The sequence below is a fragment of the Phoenix dactylifera genome, chromosome 7, assembly GCF_009389715.1.
Source record: "Phoenix dactylifera cultivar Barhee BC4 chromosome 7, palm_55x_up_171113_PBpolish2nd_filt_p, whole genome shotgun sequence".
Taxonomy (NCBI): Eukaryota; Viridiplantae; Streptophyta; class Magnoliopsida; order Arecales; family Arecaceae; genus Phoenix; species Phoenix dactylifera.
The window spans coordinates 3,383,524-3,404,436 of NC_052398.1; the positions used below are offsets into that span (position 1 = coordinate 3,383,524).

General features: G+C 36.6%; 1 protein-coding gene across 3 annotated transcripts; it reads right to left on the reverse strand.

Annotated features, from left to right (window-relative positions):
- Nucleotides 1-1,298: 1,298 nt before the first annotated feature.
- LOC103702373 (ribonuclease E/G-like protein, chloroplastic) lies at nucleotides 1,299-20,509 on the reverse strand. 3 transcript variants are annotated; one of them, XM_026802717.2, is made up of 15 exons: nucleotides 20,221-20,382; nucleotides 17,254-17,357; nucleotides 15,783-15,967; nucleotides 14,715-14,792; nucleotides 14,326-14,590; nucleotides 13,103-14,241; nucleotides 12,132-12,449; nucleotides 11,962-12,003; nucleotides 11,610-11,734; nucleotides 8,805-8,952; nucleotides 6,587-6,659; nucleotides 4,233-4,345; nucleotides 3,517-3,636; nucleotides 2,175-2,330; nucleotides 1,299-1,910 (listed from the first exon to the last, which is right to left on the reverse strand). In XM_026802717.2, exons 4-15 carry the CDS (start codon nucleotides 14,715-14,717, stop codon nucleotides 1,734-1,736), a joined length of 2,679 nt encoding a protein of 892 aa, XP_026658518.2. In that variant the 5' UTR covers nucleotides 14,718-14,792; nucleotides 15,783-15,967; nucleotides 17,254-17,357; nucleotides 20,221-20,382; the 3' UTR covers nucleotides 1,299-1,733. The 3 variants fall into 3 exon arrangements, 2 of the variants coding, with proteins under 2 accessions (XP_026658518.2, XP_008783004.2); XM_008784782.3 differs by lacking the exon at nucleotides 14,715-14,792 and having other exon boundaries at nucleotides 20,221-20,509; XR_005512446.1 differs by lacking the exons at nucleotides 6,587-6,659; nucleotides 14,715-14,792 and having other exon boundaries at nucleotides 20,221-20,509.
- Between the last annotated feature and the right edge of the window lie 404 nt (nucleotides 20,510-20,913).

The following is a 20,913-nucleotide window of genomic DNA, read 5'->3' on the forward strand; positions in this document are numbered from 1 at the left end:
TTTAGGTGAGGGGGTGGGAAGGGTGGGGGGTAATTTAGGAATTGTTAATTTTTTAGGGGTGTCCTTAGCAAATGGGGGGGTGTAGAGAGTATTTAATTTTTTTTTAATTTTTGGGGGGTGTCCTGAGCAATAGGGGGGGTGTATATAGAACCACCCAAAACATTGTAATGATAATTTCATCGTGGATAAGAGACCCCACAATTGCTTTGTAAGTGCAGGCACCCATACATTACTAGGAGATGAAATCCTTCTTGATATCAGTGCCACTGACACGATCAAAGCACTACGGAGATAGAAACCCTTTTATTTGTCGCATGTCCTTAAAATCTCCTCACCCCGACAAAAAGGATTTGCCTCAGAAGTTCGCCAGCCGGAATAAAACTGTAGCACATCAAAATGAATGCTTGGTTTATATCTCTCGGGTGCGGTTCAAGTCAGACTAGGAAAAAGATGATCCTCCATCTGCTTGCCTCCGACCGCAGGGTAGAAGGCTCCACGCAAACACCCCACACACTCGAGATTTAAAATAAAAAATAATAATAAGGCAATAAAACTCCTCACTTTAATCGACCAAATCGGGTCATATCATAAGAAGAAGACAAAAGTGGGGAATCAAATTGTAACAAGATTTGGACGGTCCAATCATTTGCAAAAACTGGGAAGAAAAGCTTTATTACAGAAATTAATAATTATCTTCGAATCTTTTCCCTTAAGAAGGTCCTTAGTTTTGAAGTGTTAAAAGTGAAGGAGGCAAGCCAATCCAACAACTGATTGGTTCAAACAAAACAAACGTTTATCAGTGTTTCGATTGCCTCCTTTTTATCATCATACCAACCTGAAAAGGATACAGTGCAGCAAAAGACAAATATGACAGCAAAGTTACAGAGCAGCAGCATGCAAGCAGACCTGGAGTTCACTCTAGATCTAGTGCTTAAATTAGCAGGCCATGTCTTTGCCCAAATAGTCATATTTTAGACAATAAAAAAAAAAATGCAAGGTGGAAGGAAAAAGATCTCTCACCCAGACCCCAGTGGCCTGACATTAATATATTATACCAAGCTGGCTTTACTTCCTACATACACCCCCGACACACAGTGTCATATGCGCGTCTTACCTTCAAGACGACAGTTTCAGTTGCACTTCACTAACAAGTCTATATACCCACCAAAAGACCTGGTCATTCCCTTGAGGGTGTAGGAAAGGGCAAATATATTATTTTAAAATTTTAATCAGGTCAGAAGAAAGGAAAAAAGAATCAATCCAGTTTAGTGATGAAAAATTCCAACAAAAATTTGGTCTCTAGTTGGAGAAAGGCTTTATATTCCCATATATGATAGTCCAGCTAAACAAGGATGATTGGATTTCCACATATTCTTCCGTAAACTACCAAGACATCTCGAGCCATTAATGGATCTTTCAAGGAGAAAATTTCTTAGGGCATACAAACAATTGGTACAACAGTGCCCCCAGATATATAAGGAGCTGCCAAGTGGCTTTGGTCCTTTGTGTCGATACAAGCAAGCTCAGTTCAGTCCCACACTCCTTCCAATACTCAGCAGGCTTCCACCAGTCCTAGTTCTTAAAATTAAAAAGAAGGCCCAACAGAAATCGTGCTTCAAGTTGGAAGGAGCAAAGATTGAAATTGAAAACAGTGAGGTGAACCAGTGCAAAATTAAATAGATCAAAAAGAAGACCAGCTGGATCAAGCCAAGCCCACCGGTCTAGTTTACCTTTCATTTCCCTCGAGTCTTCCATTTCTTAACAGGAAAGAGAGTGAGTTTGCTACTTGGAATGTAAGTTCTAGCTTCAGTAGGCCGTAATCTGGAGATAGCAACTTGCTGCTCATCATTTGCCTTGTCCTCGGCAAATGGTTTCACCTCATATGTTCCTCGAGAAAATCCTCTAGCTACCTGAAATCAATACCACTTTTAAGCAAATAAGCTATGATGAAACCATTAGCAAAATAAAATCATTGGGTAAACTCGTGCATCAGTATCATAACAATACAAATATTAAAATATTCAAAGATTTCTGGGAGAAATTAGCCCTTCCAGTTAAATATGGAATAACCCTTCCTTCCAATCTTTCTTTATATATATATGATTGGTCTGTCTTATTCTGAAGTGTAGCAATTATCAACTTGAGAGAGAGAGAGAGAGAGAGATAGGCCATACCTTTAGTAGAATCCAAACTTTAAGAGAACTACTCAACACTGCCAGTTTTGTTCGCTTCCCTGATGTCAGGTAGTTGCACATGTAACGGTCCACCCTTAGCACAAACCTTGGCCAAGATTTTGGATTTTCATGGTCTGGCCTCTGATTTGAGACAGCCTGATACAGTGAACTGAATTACGACTATGCATGGAAACATCAAAAAAGGAAGAGTAATGACTAAAATTATCTTAGATTTATTGCTATTGCAATTTTAGATTTAAATCTAGCACAATGATTTGACTTTACAGGATAATCAAAATAAGGAACCAATATGCTAATACCTAAAACACCATAAAATGCTTTTAAGTTTTGTATGAACTTCAATACCACAAATGATACTAATAATAAAGAAGTACATATTAATAACATATCAAGCAGGGGTAGCAATTTTTTAATATTGATAACATACTGGGCTCCACCAAATCCTGCTTGTCTCTTTCAAGCAAGCCCCCTATTTAAGTTTCATCATCCTATTGATTTTCCATTTGGGCATGTCACCATCATCAAGCCCATTTTGGACCATCTTTCATGTTTTTTTCGGCTCTTGAAACCACACAAATTCAAAATCCTGGATGCACCTTACAAGAGAAGCATTAGACTTTCTCTATAAACCATCGAGATGAGTCCCCCATGGTGGTTATGGAATTCTTTTACTGAGGCCTCCAAAATATTTATTCTAGAACTTGGTTTCCTCCACATAAAGTATAGAGGAGATTAAAGAAGAATTTATACAGGTCATAAAAGCCAGGATTGAAGCAATATGCTAGCCAAAAAATTCAGTATCCCAACTTTTACATAATGTAGACTGCCTAAGCAGGAAACTAAATTGACTACCCATTAAAGAAAAATCTTCACATTATCCCATTGAGAAGAACGGAATTTATTAGTTTGCAACCTATTCTGATAGGTCTATTGCCATTAGGTTTCACTCTACAAAAGGTTTTCAGAAAGTGTAAACAGAACAGGAGTGCATTACTGAAATCTGGGAATTCTAATAAGGAATCCCAAAGAGTGAAAAAGAAAAGAAAAGAAAAAAATATTATCTCAACAATTATAAATACCTATTATGTAACTATCCAATTTATTATGAAAGATTGAAACAAAAATCTTCTGTGATTCCATCATCAGGGTTCACCAATTGACCCATAACCAAACCCCTCATAAATGATCAAAACTCTCCTTGTTATCCTTCATCAAATCTCACTCTAAGTCTGTAACCGCATGCATCATCACATAATACTAAGACAATATAAAGGAAGTGAAATCATTGGGGGAGAAGGAGGCATGGAAGGATTTTGCTCACAAGCAAGCGGCAAATTTCACGCTCAATCTTTGAAAATGATGTCTCTAATGCTTCCACGCGTCCTGTAGCATGACAGCTAGAGCACGGTTCACTGATCATGAATGTAACACTTGGGCGAACCTGCAAAGGACCATTAGTTAGTGCATGTTTATCAACTCCATGATTCAATAGGTACAAAACAGCTTCAACAAGAATCCTTATCTACACTTCTTTTTCTTCGGTGGAACCTTATCCAAACTATTTGCTGTTAGCCTTAGGAACCTGTTCGTTCATGTTATAAGCTACATTCATTTTCCACAATATGAAATTGATAAAAAAGCTAAACAAGCAAGAAAGACGTAAATTTAAACAGCAGCTGTTAATTTACTTTGAGGCATAAATGAGTAGTCAAGGAGAAGCCAAGGATTGCATTATGGGATGCTGGGATTATGACCGATGTGCATAACAGCACATAATGCACAAACATTCATATATGTTGAATAGTGATAACTCATAACCATATATTTACCACCAGAAAATGCAAAAAAATCTCATTTTATATTTAAAAATATCAGTGCATTAATTAACTCAATAATTAATGGAAGTTGCCGTTACTTATTTTTGCCATAAGTCTAAATCTCATTGCAAAGTCACAAAAGTAGCCTTGAATAATCTTTTCAAGTTGAATGTGCTGAGCAAAGAAAAAGCGAGCATGTGTGTTTAGTAAAAATGCATACCCTTTTTCTTGTAATTTCCATCAATCCAAGCTTGGACAACTCGCTGACTCTCACTGTCGATCTGTCCCTCTCAGTTGCCTTCTTCATTTCTTCATAGACTAGCCTTCTATTTGCTGGGAAAAATAAAAGATAAAACAATCTTTTGAATGGACTAAAATATTTTAATAGGAGAAAGATATCTTTTTAAGGGGCATAACATGGCATAAATTGCTACAAAAAAGACTCAGGAAAAGGAAGCCACAAAATGGATTACAAGGGCAAATGAGAATTCAGCCCTTAAATTTAGTGTTGGCAGCTTTTAGAAACTTGTAAACCACATGGCCAAGAATTGTGCAATCACTATCATCAAGAAGCATTAAAAAATCATAATGGAACTTGGTAAATCTTGTGAAATAGCAAATTATGTTGCATCAGTACAAAATAAAGCAGATACCATTGTAAAGTAATAATTCTCCAGAACATTAAACTATGAATTCAAAAACCAACATGTAAGCTTTTGCTGCAGTCTCAACATATTAATAGTCGTACATCTATGATCTATGACTTATCTGTAAACTAATTGGTTTTCCAAACTTAATAGCCATTAATTGATAGGAAGTATGGAATTACTTGAAAGTCACATGCAATTAAAAGACGAAAAGTTAGATACATAACCACTATAAGACCTACGAAAGAACCCAAATTAACAATCCAGTTATTTACAATTTCCTTCTCATGTCGTACTCTACTAATAAGCAGCTTATGTTTATGACTTGCCAGCTACTACAACAACATTTAATTCGTACACCTCCAATATATTTAAAGATGATCTATAATCCCTTAAAGAGGCTAAACCATTCTTTCACCACATCCATTAATTGCCAAAGGACTGACTACAACCATCCATCCAGCAATATCAATTCTCCAATTGCATTAATTCAGTAATTCCCACTTGCATATTTCTATGATTTACTAGTCCTACCAGAGCATTCTAGGTTGTTAAACCAAGCATCAAAAGAAGGCTTGAGTTATGTATTTTAATATTAGTGTCGGAAGAGTCCACATTACAATGACTCACTCGAAAAGGTAAGTATCATTTGTGTCAATCCACCTACAACTAAGTTTTATCCAGCTTAATCTCTAGGCTTAAGTATCCATGCTTTTCACAAAAGTCACAAATAGATACAAACCAATTTATACTTTAGCTACTGACGACTAACTAAGCTCACTTTTTAGTTTGTCCAAAGCTTTGACTAATCTTCTCTCATTGTTTGAAATACTTGTCCTCCACCCTATCACCTAAACAGTACACGTTAATGCTAGAACATCAAGTAACCATGACTGTGTCCCTCCAAATGTCATCCATAAGTGAGTGTATGACGGTAAATGCCATCCCATGTTGAAGAGTAGAAAAAAGGAAACACAAAAAGAAAGGTTGGCAAAGAAGCATAATGTTAAGCTTTCTTTAAGCAAAGTGATTAAATCTCTTTTGATGTTATTGTACATAGTATTTTAAATTGCACTCCGTGCAGCCATTTATGCACTCATATACGCAGATGCGGTCCGTAGACGGCACCGCTCTATAAGGAGTTACTATATGCTCTCATATCACATATGGACCGAGAAGGGACCTCACCTACCACTTTGTGATCACGTATGCAGCCCACTTAGCATTGTATGGCCGCCTATGTGAGCCCTCTTAGCATTTTCAGACACATATGCAGCCTACTCATGCAGGCCCATGCAATGAAGCCGATTTAAGCTGATGGAGGTTCAATGTGGGTTTTAGATGGGTCTAATATCAGTACTAATAATGTTAAACGTTGACTATGCTATAGCTATTGCTATTAGGTATTAGATACAAAAACAATATTCTATCACCGTTATAATATTGCTCCAAAACAATATCACTATCATTGTTGTTCTAATCATTGCATTTAATATATTATATTTATTTTTGAATAGGTAAGCAATAGCTGCATAGTGCACATGCACCTGCATATGCAGCCCGCATGCTGTGTAAGCACTATATGGTCCATTGACCACCTGCATACCGTAGCTGCCTTTTAAAACACTGGTCGTAAGTAAAGGAGATGAACTTTTGATAGACAAAATCTCTAAGGTACTGTGTTATTAGATGAAAACAAAATCTATACCACAGAGATTTTGCAATCTGTGATAGTACCATGCAGGAAACCTAGTACCATAAGATGTCCAACATTTTGATGCTTAGTTCAAATTGTTAACTAAAATACATGCAGACATAATCATATTCTCTAGCATATGCTATTGGAAGGAAAAAGACCTAATTTTAGCTATTATAGATGATAATAAACATATATTGAAAAATGGTCACCTAATATCTTTATACTTACAGTCATCAGCCATATCTATAAAATCCACAACAATGATGCCTCCAATATCTCTTAGGCGTATCTCCCGTGCAATCTGAAACGAACAAAATTTAATATTTAGTAAGTTCTGTTCAGAACCAGCACTCCAGGTTCTAATTCTAAGGTGCCAAGCAAGTGAATTTTTTCCGCTTAATTTCCATAGTTATTCGCATTATACACAAAATTGGGGGAAAAAAGGGGAAAAAGTCAAATGCTGACCGCTGAGAATCTGAAAGGTTTAAGTCTTCCACATGCAAGCTGTTCAATTTGACTGGACTGCTTCTCAAATGCTGACCACTGAGAATCTGAATCTAAGGGCTTTAACCTTCTGAATATTGTTTATAAAAAGATGAACTGGTGGAGTTTTTGCATCTATTACACGGTAAGAATTGGATCACTTTTTGAAACATTTTGGATTCCGTGGAGTCTCTTCAGGGCTCAGTTTTTGATTAAATCACTATGTTAGTTCGCTCTTATTGGCATGAATGCTCCTGCTTATACATTTGGAATGACTCCTATCATTGATGGAAAAGAGTGGCATGATTTTGAAAAGATTCTTTTGAATATAGACTTCTTTACATTTCCATACCTTTTACAGTATTTAGAGACTTTATGAGTATATATAGACTTCATTGATAATTCTTAGCTAGATGTGTTTACTCAATATGGCCAATCCTCCCCCCCTCCCCTTCTCTCTCTCTCTCTCTCTCTCTCTCTCTCTCTCTCTCTCTCTCTGTGTGTGTGTGTGTTCTCCTCTCTCTAAGGACTGATGATTGATCCATTTCCACAAACACACGCAAAGGCAAACAGAAATTGATCCGGACAGTCCATGTGACTACGTATAGCAATTATCTGATGACATGTGCAGCGATGATCTGATTATTTCGACTCAGCTGTCACATACTACAAGCTAGATTTATTTAATTTAGATTTTGATCGCTAAGGAAATCTAAATCCATCATGCATGTCATGATAAGTCAGGCCAACTATGGCAAACCAGGATGGCTGCATATCCACATAAGAGAAACAAGTTAGTAATACTAGAGACTCAGCTTTCTCCACAATATCAGACCACCTCAGTGAGAATAACTTTCTATCACAAGAAAAAAAAGAACATTAGCAATCTATGAGCCTTCTAAGCATACACTACGTTTCTTCAGGTGCCAATTGGCTCAGTTGGTAAAGCCAACGGGTGTTGATTCTACCCTTGCCCAATTTTGCCTGAGCTTCCTCCCATCCTAGTTCTTAAGAACAGAATATACTACTATTCTTGCTGATTTAGTCCCACATGTTCTAGCTAAAACTCCATGCAATATGTTGCTTTAGGAAGTCAAGTTAGTGGATTTTTCTTTTTTTGTGATAAGGTATTATGAGATGGCACAAGGAACCGATCAGTTGCCTCATGACATGACCACAGGCACTCTGTTCTCGTAGAGTCTGAAATGTAGCCACTGCAGCTAACATTGAAGTTCCAAGCCCTTTAGACATATTTGAGGAGAGAGAGAGGGGGGGGGGGGGGGTACAATTTTGACAGGAAAATGTTTGTCAACTATTATGAATTAATAATGCCTCTTCATAAGGCTATATCATGTGATAATTTTCCTTACAACTCATCTGTTGCATGAAAAAGATGACATGCATATGCTTTTAATGATATTCTGAAAATCATTTAAAAATGCTGACTGTCCTCTAATAAAACTCATAACAGTGGAGCAATATGCACATGAATGTAATAACATCCAGTTCAATATTTCCAAATATCAAGATAACTTGTCAAGAGTGATGAAAGTGGACATGCATGTAAAAACTAAAATGCATTTACAACTAAACCTGCATATTTATGACAGACAGTGCATTTGTGAGACTTGAATGGATTTCAATTTACAGTTGCTTTCAATTCTTCCACTCGATTGTCATATATATGAATGGTTCAGGATTAACACAAACTAAAATAAATAACTCTACCCATACTGCAGAACAATTAGCTTTGTGTAACATTTTCCGATAAAATCATTAGTCAGTGGAATCACCATGTAATACAATTTCAACTGAGTCTTGCTTGCTCATTGATCAAACAGCATCACAAATTTATATTCCAAAGAGTTTTGAGAATCATATGCATTAGTTTATAACTGGACAGCATGCCAATGGTCTTACATGATTTTTTGAAGTGGAGACCAAAGTTGGGCTTCTAACATACTTGTTTTGCAGCTGCAAGATTGACATCTAGAATAGCTTTCTCTTGAGAGGTCCCTTGTCCTAGCATACTGTGGCCCCCATTAACGTCGATAGAAACCAAAGCCTCAGTCTGTTCGATCACTAGAGAACCTCCATTAGAGAGTGGGACCCTACAAGAAAAGGACATAATGAACATCAAAGAATATTATGACACGAATCGGTAGACCAGCCTTTTTTCTTTTAAATCTTTTGACATGCAAGAATTTATTTATAGAACTTAAAAAAAAAAAAATACAGCAACCTAAGAACATAATTGAAGAAATAGAGAGAAAAGAGCATAAACGTACAAAAACACTTCCCACTGCCTTCCCACATGAGCATCTCTGCCACAACTATTGGCTGACTTATAAATGTTGCCAACATCTTAGGTAGAATCTCTAAATTTGTAAGTCCTCATAGTCATTACTACTGTCTCACTTTTGCCCAAGAGATAACATTTTTCAGTTTCCCTTTTAGTATCAACACATACACTGGAAATGTTTATGGACGGACTTTCACCGCACCCAAGGTTTTCACCTTGGCCCAGATTTCAGTTTGTCTCTATAGCACGCACCACCAACATGATGTATCTAAAATACCAGTCCTCATTATTTTGGCCAATATAAAAGAAATATAACCAGATATATACTGCCTGATACAAGATTAATATAGCAGTCATTTTACCACATTAACTAAAATCTCAGCCAAGAACAAACTGATATGATGATAATATCGACCAATAATTTTGATGTATAAGCCAAGATAGGTGAAAAAAAAGTTCGTAATTTTCAAACATTTCTAAAGTCGTTATAACAATAACTCAGCCAAGATGACCAAGATATATGATATCAAGATATCCCAGCTGAGATGGAATCATAGCATATTTATTTCTTTATTGTAATTTTGCTTTTTTCAGATGAGAAGAAAATATATACCATGATAGTTATTATATACAGAAAGTGAATAAAATAACACGACAAAAGAAGAATAAATATATTTAAACAATTTAAGTATATATGATGGCTTTGGTTGTCTTGTCAGATTAAGATCGATCATATGAAAACAACTTTTTAAAAAAAAATATTATTGCAAAACATGTTATGATGCTATAAAGTAAATATTATATATATATATATATATATATATATATATATATATATATAGAGAGAGAGAGAGAGAGAGAGAGAGAGAGAGAGAGAGAGGTGAACTAAGCTCTAATTGACAGATTTGAAGTTGGATCCTATCAAATGAAATCGATTTGACAATGATGATCCAAACCAATGAATATGATTTAGTGCCTCTAAAATGCTTGCCAATTAAAAATCATGTAACTTGGAACCCCTAGCCTATGGATCAAGCAGTTAAAAATGGACATTTTAAATAGCATGATATAATGCCCATTTTTTATCACTCGATGCATAGCTAGAGGTTTACGTGATTTTTGGCCAATAAGCAATTTAAAGAGAGCAGATCACATCTTGGACCCCCATCGGTTGATTTCACCTGATTGGAGCCAAGTTCAAACCAGTTGATCGGATCCTAGTCTACTTCTACATATATCTCAAAAGTTGATTAATTTCACTATTTGTACGATTTATTGCATTGATGATATCTTATTCTAAGTTATATTAGTTACACTATTACAATCATCAGTATAATTTTAACATGATTGCTTAGTGTTAACACTTAATTTTATTTTTGAAAAATTATGTTGTGATTTTTAACTTATTATACAAACAACTAAACAATATTACAGTGACCTATACAATTCATCAAATATAGGTATTACTGAAAAGATTGAGAGTTGAAGTTGATTTCCAATCTCAGATGACATACATCAGCCAGTATCTCACAATACTTTGGTTTATAAAATATTGGTAGTAAAATGACTTTTTGCCAACAATATTGACCAAGATAAACCAAGATATTGGTTCATCTTGAAATTGGTCCCTTATGGAGATGACCAGGATTTTGGTCTTTAAAAAACTTGACTTTCTCCAGTGTCTTCCATCCAAATGTTACAGAAGCAAAAGGTGGACTACATGCACTGTGCCACTAGCAGCTCTCATTAAGCTGATATCAGTGAGTTCAGGATTTCCAAAGGAGTTGCCACAAAGTTCAATTAAAATCCTGATCAGAACAAAACAAAATAATGTTTGCATAGTTATCTTGCTTATGATCTCACCATAGGTGTTTTATTAAGTCCAGTTTTTTCCCCATAAAAAACAACATTATATGACTTTGTTGCTTAGCTCCTACAAACATTGCCATCATTCTGAACTAAGGTGGAGTCTAGCCACTTCTGCAGGAGACTCAGGCTAGGTATAACAATTTCTTCATCCAAGTGCTGCACCAGAGAGAAGTTTGTCATTTCTTGCTCCAGTTGGCATGTTAAGCAACAGAATTTCTTGAGTAAAAGCAGTCAAAACAGATGTCAGCATTTCATAAATTCCACAAAGGTAGGCCAATTATACATGAAGATATTAATAATAAGAATTCTGACATAACTTCAGAAGAGGTTAGATTGAAGGTGCATCTTATATGAAGAAACATAAGGATTGAGGTAATTGCACCATCAATGTATACCCAGAAACAAAATCAGGATCAGATACAGAGACACACAGAGCATCTGAGTAATGGTTTATGTTCTGTTTAAAATTAAACTAAAGGAAGTCAAGAAGTATCATCAGTAAAAGATTGTCAATCTTGGATTAGTTAACAGGCAAAGAACTAACAAGCAACCTTTAAGATGCCTAGTCTGAGAAAATGATGTAATGCTAATTTTTACCTTTTACTGAGAATGTTATTTATCTCCTCCTCAATGTTGTATTCATCAAAAATGGGTGTTCTTTTACCATACAATTCAACCCGGTCACAGAGGTCAGGTGCAATTTCCTGAAGATAGCTGGTAATCTGAAGACAAAAAGCAAAGGTCAAAGAAATTTGTTATTGCAGTAACAAAGGAATATAAATATACCATTATATTCAATCTCTCATAAATAACCTACATAAACAAAGTGCACAATATATTTTCACATATGATCACAAACTGATCAGGATATCATATATATCTAGGCGGATATCCCCATGTATGAACCAATTGTCAGAATTAAAAATATTTGCTTAGCAGACCGCATGACCTCATGATAAGTTCGAGGAGAGTCAACAACCATGCTCTTGACCTGAGATAAATAAAAATAACTCTTCAGAAAGTAAAATTGTGAGCAGATGATAACTGCAGGAGCGAGTAAAGAAGATGAATAAGTAAATCTCCTTCAAACAGTTACATGGATAAAGAGAGGTAACTCACATTCTCACTAAAATAATCTTGCACAACAGACAGAGTCTGACCCATTGCCTTGTGCAACATTACAGGAACTGCACCTTCTACCCCTTCCTGGGCAGCTAATGCAACAGATTTTGCCTGTTCAACTATGCCTTTCCAGGTAGAGAGTAGCCCATCCAGGTCCTTCTGCAGTTCCTCCAGTGAATGTCCAGCAGCAACTGTTCGTACAGTTAAACCAAAACCTGGGGGTTGCAGTGATTTTGCAATAACTTTTAAGCGCGTCCGCTCAAACCCCTTGATCTTCTTTGACACTCCAATTCTATTAAAGCGAGTTATCAATATCTGCAATACCAAAGCAAAGGCAAACTTCTAATTGACTCCTTATTGCAGAATAGGAGGGCATTAGCTTCAAGTTATTCTTAAACTTTAAGCAATTAAACATCTGATCTGCATATAATTTGAGCAACCTATGCACAATTAAACAGAAACTGACCGAGTCAGCTCAAAGGGCTATAACTTAAGGAAGTTTAGTGAACCTATGATGGATGACTGAGTGAATATATTGCTTCCAATCAAATATCAACATACTTAAGGATTTAATAAAGGTACTATTAAGATAGATATCTTTCTGTGTACATTTTATATCATAATTCCACAGGAAATACTTGGAATATGCAAAGCCAACTAATAAAATGCATAATCTCACTCTGCAGGTTACTTATAGTATCCATATCTGGACCTTTGTCGGGTCATCAGGATCTCCCAGTTGCAATTTAATGAAATATGGATTCCTTAAGCAGCTATAGGCAAAACTATCAGGTGTGTATATGTTGTTTTAAGATCAGTATGCAGTTTTATCAGGAATACTAATCAAAAGAAAACATGTCCTCAAGAGTTTGTGAAATTACAGCAGGATATTCAGTACAAGCAATATATCCAAAGCATTTATTATGACAAACCAAGTGATATATGTATAGAGCAAACATCATACATACCCAAAATCTGCTTCTTAGACTTGGATAAGCACTAAGAGCTGGACCTTTTGTCCCTAACCCTTCTTTAACCACTTGAACTATAACTTTTGTTCCTTTACGAACATGAGACCATTTGTTTTCATCAGTAAATGTATCATCAGGATCCTTCAGATCTTGTTCTCTTGGAAATGACAGAGTAGAATCCTTGGAGATTTCTGTTCCTGATGGGAGGATATCTTCAACATATCCATATCCTATATGATTTCCATTTTCTTCATAATTTTCTTCAAAAGCAGTTTCAAGACCTTTATAACCACTAGCACCCTTATTTATGTTCATTTTAACAGCTTCAGGGACATCCATGTCATCTTCTATTTCATTTTCGTCAATGTCCTCATGCATGAGTTGTAATGTGTCATCCCGATGGTCTACCTCCAAGAATTCATCAGTCATATCATAATCGTCATCATCATTGTCATCGTCATCGTCATCGTCATACAAAGACCGGTCAATCACATGGGTGTCAAAATACTCTTTTGGTTTTGAAGAACCATTGACAGACTCGCCCCTCACTTGATGATCGAATGGAGGATATACAAATGGTTCTCTGTTATGCTTCATGCCCATAAGGGAAGGCCGAGAAATCCCAATATCTACAAATGCACCACCCATATGAGGAACAAGTTTTGTAACAACACCTAAGTAGATACTATCACACTGTACATTATTTTTTACTGGTTCAAGTAATAACTCGACAAGTTTCCCATCTTCCAATACAGCAATTCTTTGCACGGTACACACAGAGGAGTTAATTAGTATGACAGTGGAAGCAGGTTCCTCGGCATGGACTACCTTGTGCTCATCTTCTGGTGCTAGTACTTCTGCATCAGAAAACCTTCCCGGAAAGTCTTTTTTGTGCACTTTATCTTGATCAGATGCTTCATCAAGTCCAACAAAATGCATCATGGAGACAAGTATAGATTGACGTAACCAAGGCTCCTCAACAGGCTGGTCCCTTTCAGACAAATTTTTTCCATTTCCAACATTTGATTTCACGTTCTTCTCTACAAGCTTATAATTTTCCTCAGGCAAACAATCAACTGAGGACTGTTTCCTCTGTAAGGGAACACCATTATGACTTCTCAATATCTCACGCCTGCCTGTCAATCCACTGGAAGCATTTAAGTGTTCAGCACCATGAAAGAACTCAAGTAATGCATGAATACACCAAAAGATTAAATTACCTGTAGACAAAGCTCTGCGGTGTGCAGGCTTAAGATGATTTTGAGGAAGGTTTATGTCCACCATCCATGATCCCCATGAGGGAACCGGCAGCCTCTGTATTCTGGTTCTCATCCAAGAATCTCTAACCACAATCACATCATTTTCTTTGCCAACAAAAGGTACTGACATGGAAAATTCAGGCCCTGGCCTCCAAATAAGATCACAAGAGGGCTTTTTCTCCTCTCTTATGAAATAATTGTACTTGAAATGAATACCACAAGGTACCTGAGAGTTACAGCAATCTAAGCATTCAGACAAATACTTTTGTACATAAAACTTCATAAAAATTTAAGTAATTAATATGACCCATGAATAAACTCCATGAAAAGGTGATAGAAGCTTCACCAACCATATTAAGCAATGCAATAAGATGTATAGGTGGCAGAACTATGAATACATATCAATAAGTTTTCCTGTAGGCTCCATCCTGTAGTATAAAAATTTATCAATTTAATCAAAAAATTAAGTACATGATCTTCATCTAGGAAACATAGGAAGAGATAGAATAATTGTCGTTTCTCGTATTGATAGAGAAGTGTCACAGTATATGTCTTTTTCCTAGAAAAATAATTATCCAAAAATCAGGTCCTAAATATTTAGCAGGCAGCATGAAGTGAAAGCACAGGTTACTTTTTCCTTCATCTTCTTAGTTTAGAAAAGTTGAAACATCTGGGTAGTAAGTAATCAGTTTTAGCTTGACAGTCCTTAAGAACCTGGAGTAGTTGAAGCCTTAATACAAGTGGTGTAACTGAAAAGAATGAACCAGTTAATGAGTGCATGGTGACAAATGATAAGAGCATACAATGAGATTTTGCATACTTAATGTGTTTAAAGAAAACAAATTTACTTTAATGTCGACGGATATAGGCAACATCAAGTTGCATGCACCATATAAGATTAACATTTGAGAACTAGATTTGGCTTTGTGAAGATGAATGGTGGTATCAAGGTCACCATACAAGAAAAGATGAAAATGGTTTACGAGCAATAAATGATAGATGATTTGATTTTTCATTTGCTTGAAGTATTTTTATGTTCATAGCCAACTGGTCAGTTAGTAAAGTCACATGGTGTTGGATGCTGCCCTCACCCTAATTTTGGCCGGGCCTCCTCTTTTCCTAGTTCTCAAAAAGAAAATGAAAAAAAGTTATTTTTATGTTCACAGACAACCAAAACCTTTGATAACATCCAAAAATTCAAGGTAGACATATCAGATGAGTACCGAGTGACGATAGACAGTAGGGGATGCCTTTCTCTAAACTTAAATGTTCATCATCTTTCTTAGTCAAATTACTAAACCATAAGCGATATTATCTATAGTGAAATTCTAAAGGAAAAACGAACAATTCCATGATGATTTAGAATTTCACTTCCAAAGAAAGGACTGAATGCAGCCTGTTGGTTTGTATGAAAATACCGTTATCTCAGTCTTCCATAAGTTGGCACATTCTGTGCAGGGAGACAAGAGAATTGCCATCTCTGGTTCCCAGCAGCCTAAGGTTACCGGATCCCCTGTAATGAAGATGAGGTAGTCATCTGCTATATCAGCTTCAAGATTCCAAAGTACCTTACACAATCCTTTACATGTTAAAGCTGAGTCACCTGAAAAAAAAAAGGAAGGAAAAGGAAAAGGAGGAAAAGAAAACCATCAATTCTAGAAGCCACATTACAAGACCAGTCATCAAGCATCATAGTGGCTTGATGATTGGTAGAATACATATAAAAATACATATTTGACAGGAGTCGGTTATTTCCAAGATAATTCTATACTCAAGATTTTGGATGATGAGGCAAGAAAGACTATCTTTTCCATCTCACATGTCAATTGCATATAACAAAATATAGATAGTTTCTAAGTACAGCTAGTTAGATGAATATGTGAGTTACCTAAATCAGGACCGAGTGCAAGAGCAAATGCAGGGTGAGGAACAAGGAAATGAAAATATTAAAAATGTAAGGTATTGAAGGACTTACGTGTTATGACCATATATACAAAAAGTACATACTATTAGAACTAGATTGGCTCATCATGTTAATGAAAAGTATGATATAGTCATTGGAAGGATGATAGACAACAAAGTTGTGGGATCACAAATTTGCACCTTGGGATGAATGCTCCTCTACTCATTTTCTGCTAGCTAACATCATAATGAGCTATTTATTTGAAATGTAACACGTGCAATATACTCATGATAACATGCGAAGAACTTGTAAAATGATGGTCTCATATACTGCGGCAGGATCTTATATGAGCATGTTATGGTGAGACCAATAACAACGTGATATGGGCCACATCACCAATACAGTGTATTCCTCTTGCAAAAACATGCTATTAAACCCAGAAATCATTGTGGAACTAAGTCCATGTGATATTGTGGAATAACACTGTATTATGGCATATCACAGATCTATTGGGTACAATACATATACTCCATGATTTGGCAATAAGCTTCACATTTCATGAATGCCAACAATTAGATGTCACCACTTGCAAGAGGCACTTGACAGATCCCCATAGAAGTATCTCATATTATGCCACCAAATGACATGGCTTATGCCGTCTGCCAACATGGCATGGCACGCATCAAATTAATTGGGGCCTTAACTTTTGGCTTGTATATTAAGGCAGTATGAAGTAAAAAAATAATACCTCAATATGGTATGATTCAACAAAAGTATACAGTTCTTTTTGTACTAAGTTTCATCTCAAAAAAATAGTGATTTTAAATACTTTAAGTTCCAACAGGGCAGAATCATTAGCAAATAAATGTGGAAGAAGAACTAAGATTCCAAAGTAGATGCGGCACCTTAGCTAGAAGTTTCAACTATTAGGTTCTTAAGTAAAACTGTTTTCAAAAACTAAACTGGGAGTGGAGTAAAGCATATACCATTTCTCATGGACATCAATGGTGACCTTGAAAGAGAGGACCGGATTCTTAGATGAAGAGCAATCTTCAGATCAATTTGAGATTGCATCCAATGCCAACTATATCTATGTAGAAACAACAAAAACACGTTTAGCACATTGCATCCAAAGATAGACCCAATGACTAGGAACCAATTTGCATATATTAAGATTAGCCAAAGAGTCATCATTTCAAATCATCATAACTACAAGCAAAAATCCTGAAGGGTCATGATAGTGGTTCCTACAAAATAAATCACATAGAATTTTAGCATGCATTATAGGATGTTGGATGCGATGCAAAGGTCCCGCACCCCCCCCCCCCCCCAAAAAAAAAAAAAAAGTAAATCAGGAATTAATACTTCAATGACTTAAACCTCAAACTGCATATGTAGATGCAAGAAAGACCAACTAAACCCCTAGGATAAGCAGATGCCCATATAGATTTAATATATCATAGAGGCTAATTTACTGTACCATAATATTTTTGCGATCAATCAACGCATGTGAAACTTATACAAGAAACAGTCTAACATTGGTATGGCGTATGAAAAAGCATAAATTTTTATAATCAGACAAATGCTTTAACAGGCTACCTGAATATTGGTGGTAAATTCCATACAGTTATGGCTGCTGTTGTGATTTGTAAATTCTTGCCTCTAGAGGTGCTACCCATGAGTAACATACTTAAAGGCAACGACTCTAGGTTGTTATATTTGCCAGCCTTAGTTCAAGCATGCTGCTTTAGGGAATTCACTGATTCTGAGGAAGTGCATGTGAAGACTCAACTCTCAGGATGCTGCCTCACCTCATTGATGTTGTCAAATCAACAAATGTGCCAAATATCATACTTCATCTCTCAGACTCTACTTTAACTTGGCTTCAGGTCAACTCTAATAAATACAGAGACCTCACCACCTCAAAGAAAAATCAGATCTCTGCTTCAAGATCGTAATCTCAAAGACTCCCACCTATAAAATACACTAGATGCAAGACCAAATAGACTGGAGAAAGAGAACTATATCATCATTGGCGACCATTTAGCATATCGTAAAAGGCATTGATGCCATTATGTTTTAAGAAAAACGGGTCTTGGAAGATTACAACTCTTCTAGGAAAAAATGAGGTGAAAGGATTTTTGGAGGGGTCCTACATCTGAGCTTCCTTATATGCTGGAGATTCATTTAACTTGCATTATCTTTCTCTCTCTATGTCTCATAAGATGACGTTTGTGTTTACCTAGCATATATTAGACTCGCACCACAGTTTCTCCATCTCTCTCGTGCATGAGGTATCTCATTTATCCCTTGCCTCTTATGACGGTGTCCCAGTTTCAAGATATGAAATCCAAAATTAACAGTATTAACTTATATCTAACAACATTAACAGCAGTTATCGCGAATAAATTTCATATTTATTTGGGACGTTACTTGTGAGGTAGGTGGTGGAGTCTGAACAGTTGAGATTGGTTTGATAAGCTTAGAGGTCTAAGGTTGCTTCTAGATAAAATTTATTGGTAACTTCATATATCACATTGTCTCTCTCTCTCTCTCTCCAACAATCAGTCAAAAGTATATGATTTCTTAGGCTGAGGTTCCATCAATTAGAGTAGACTAAAAGTGGAGGCCACTGGGAAAAGATCATTCCAATATAAGAGTCCATTGTCAGGGAAAACTTATGGTTACAGATGAAAGCAACATTGATCAGGTCTAACATCTGTTCACCATAGTTGTCTCCATAGTGTATTTGAAAATTAGAGATGGAGTCACTCATTAATCATTATAAACAAATTTTGTTTAATCTATCTAGAGCTGGCTTCACTACTTTTTCCTACCCAAGGCCAAGTACTCTACAGAGGAAACTGCATGCCTAACCCAAGCACATAAAACATTTGTTTCAGTCTTCCTGCTTGGAAGATGAACAAAAGAAAAGGTTTCAGAAAGCAGGTATTGCGAACTCTGCAGAGAAGGTGGCATTCCTTGTGCTATGAAAGCATGAATGAAGAGATAGTAACAACATTAATGGTGTTGTGCTCACATATCATCCAATAGGGCAAATTCAACAAACAAAAGGGAGCACTATTGAGCTAACATAACGCGTATGAGGATAACGCATGTAAACTCAGAGCCACTTGCATGGCTGACATACATTATCTCAGAAAATCTTGCACAACTAATATATTTAGAAAAGGGGAAAAAGTTCAAGCTTGTTCTTCTGTTGATCTATGTCAAATATACAAAAAAGACGGCATCTTGGCCCTGAAGAAAGCATTAAAATTGGTAAGATAGCTCAAAATTGTTCTTCAATTTGACTCATTTAAATTTCATTGAAACAAAATAAAATCGCCACATACAAAATAAATTTAGGGCAAGTTGATAAATTTTATTCTATACCCTTTTCAATTATGCACAAAAGAAACCATCTTGGCAACAAAGAAACCAATAAATTCAGAAAGAAAAAAAAAGCTGCAGAATTCTTTTTCTTGCATTGTCCCAAATCAAATACACAAAAAAGAAGCCATATTTGCCCCAAGCACAGTAATAAATAGAATGACAATAGTTCAAGATTGTCCTTCCCCTGACCCATCTCAAGAACACAAAAAAGAAGCCATCTTGACCATCAATTACGCAATAAATTCAGAAAAAGAAAATGCTTCAGAATATTTTTCTTGCGTTTCCCTATATCAAATACACGTAAAAAGAAGCCATATTTGCTACAAATACAGTACTAAATTCAAGAAATAAAGAGATCGAGGCTATTCTTCCAATGACCCATCTCAAGAATACCAAAAAGAAACCATGTGGCCCAATAAAAAACTCAAGAAATCCAGAAAATACGGCTCAATGTCGTCTTTCCATTGCCTCGTTTCAACTACGGTAAAAGACGTCATTCTTGACCACAAAAATGCAATAAACTCAACCAACAAAAGAAAGAAGAGGAGAAAACTCACGGTGAGAGGACCCTTCTAGGGATACTGAGTCGAGAGAAGCGGAGGAGTCCTCGCTTCCCCACGAGAGGGGAGAGGTGGGAGGCTTCGCAGAGATCCATGGAGCCACCTCTCCGAATACCGCTGACGCTAGATGGAGAGAAGGACGGAGCGAGAGAGGCCATAGGAAGTGGCGAAAATTGGGAGGAAGGCGAAGGTCATTCCTCGAAATTCGAATACTGGATCGAGGGGAGGAGGAGGAACGAAGGGTGTCGACTTCCAAGCTTCGGAGCCAAGGACTGAGGCGGAGGAGAAGGGATGAGGGATAAGCGGTTTGGCCATTTTATTGATCGAGAAGGGAATCCTGGCCGTCTATTCGCGAGGACACATGATGATGGCCTGTGCTTAAATGTGACGGAGAGTAAGGAAACACAGCCGTCTGATACCCCGGTCGGCTTCGGGTTGTCTCTTTTGCGCAAAAGAAGGATTCCCCATCCTTCGCGCGCATCCACTGTTAGATTACTCACTGCTTGCTTTGAGAGCTGTGCAAGCGGATGGATGACCAGGTGGGATCTCTTTATGATCTGTGCAGTGTGCGGTCCAACGGCGGATTGGTGCAAAGGAAGATAAACTCTTTTTTCACACGGAAAATGCAACCCCTCCCACCTCATGCTCTCGCACGGTGCGTTTGTTTGCAAAATAAATTCGATAAAATAA

Bases quoted from the DNA above. Each gene is read 5' to 3' on its own strand.
- LOC103702373 (XM_008784782.3), bottom strand. From the start codon at position 20,381: ATGGCCTCTCTCGCTCCGTCCTTCTCTCCATCTAGCGTCAGCGGTATT. The intron at 6,660-8,804 runs GTATGTTAGAAG...TGTTCGTTTCAG, and splicing joins ATCTTGCAGCTGCAAAACAA to ATTGCACGGGAGATACGCCT. The intron at 3,637-4,232 runs GTATGCATTTTT...GGTCCTTTGCAG, and splicing joins TGGAAATTACAAGAAAAAGG to GTTCGCCCAAGTGTTACATT.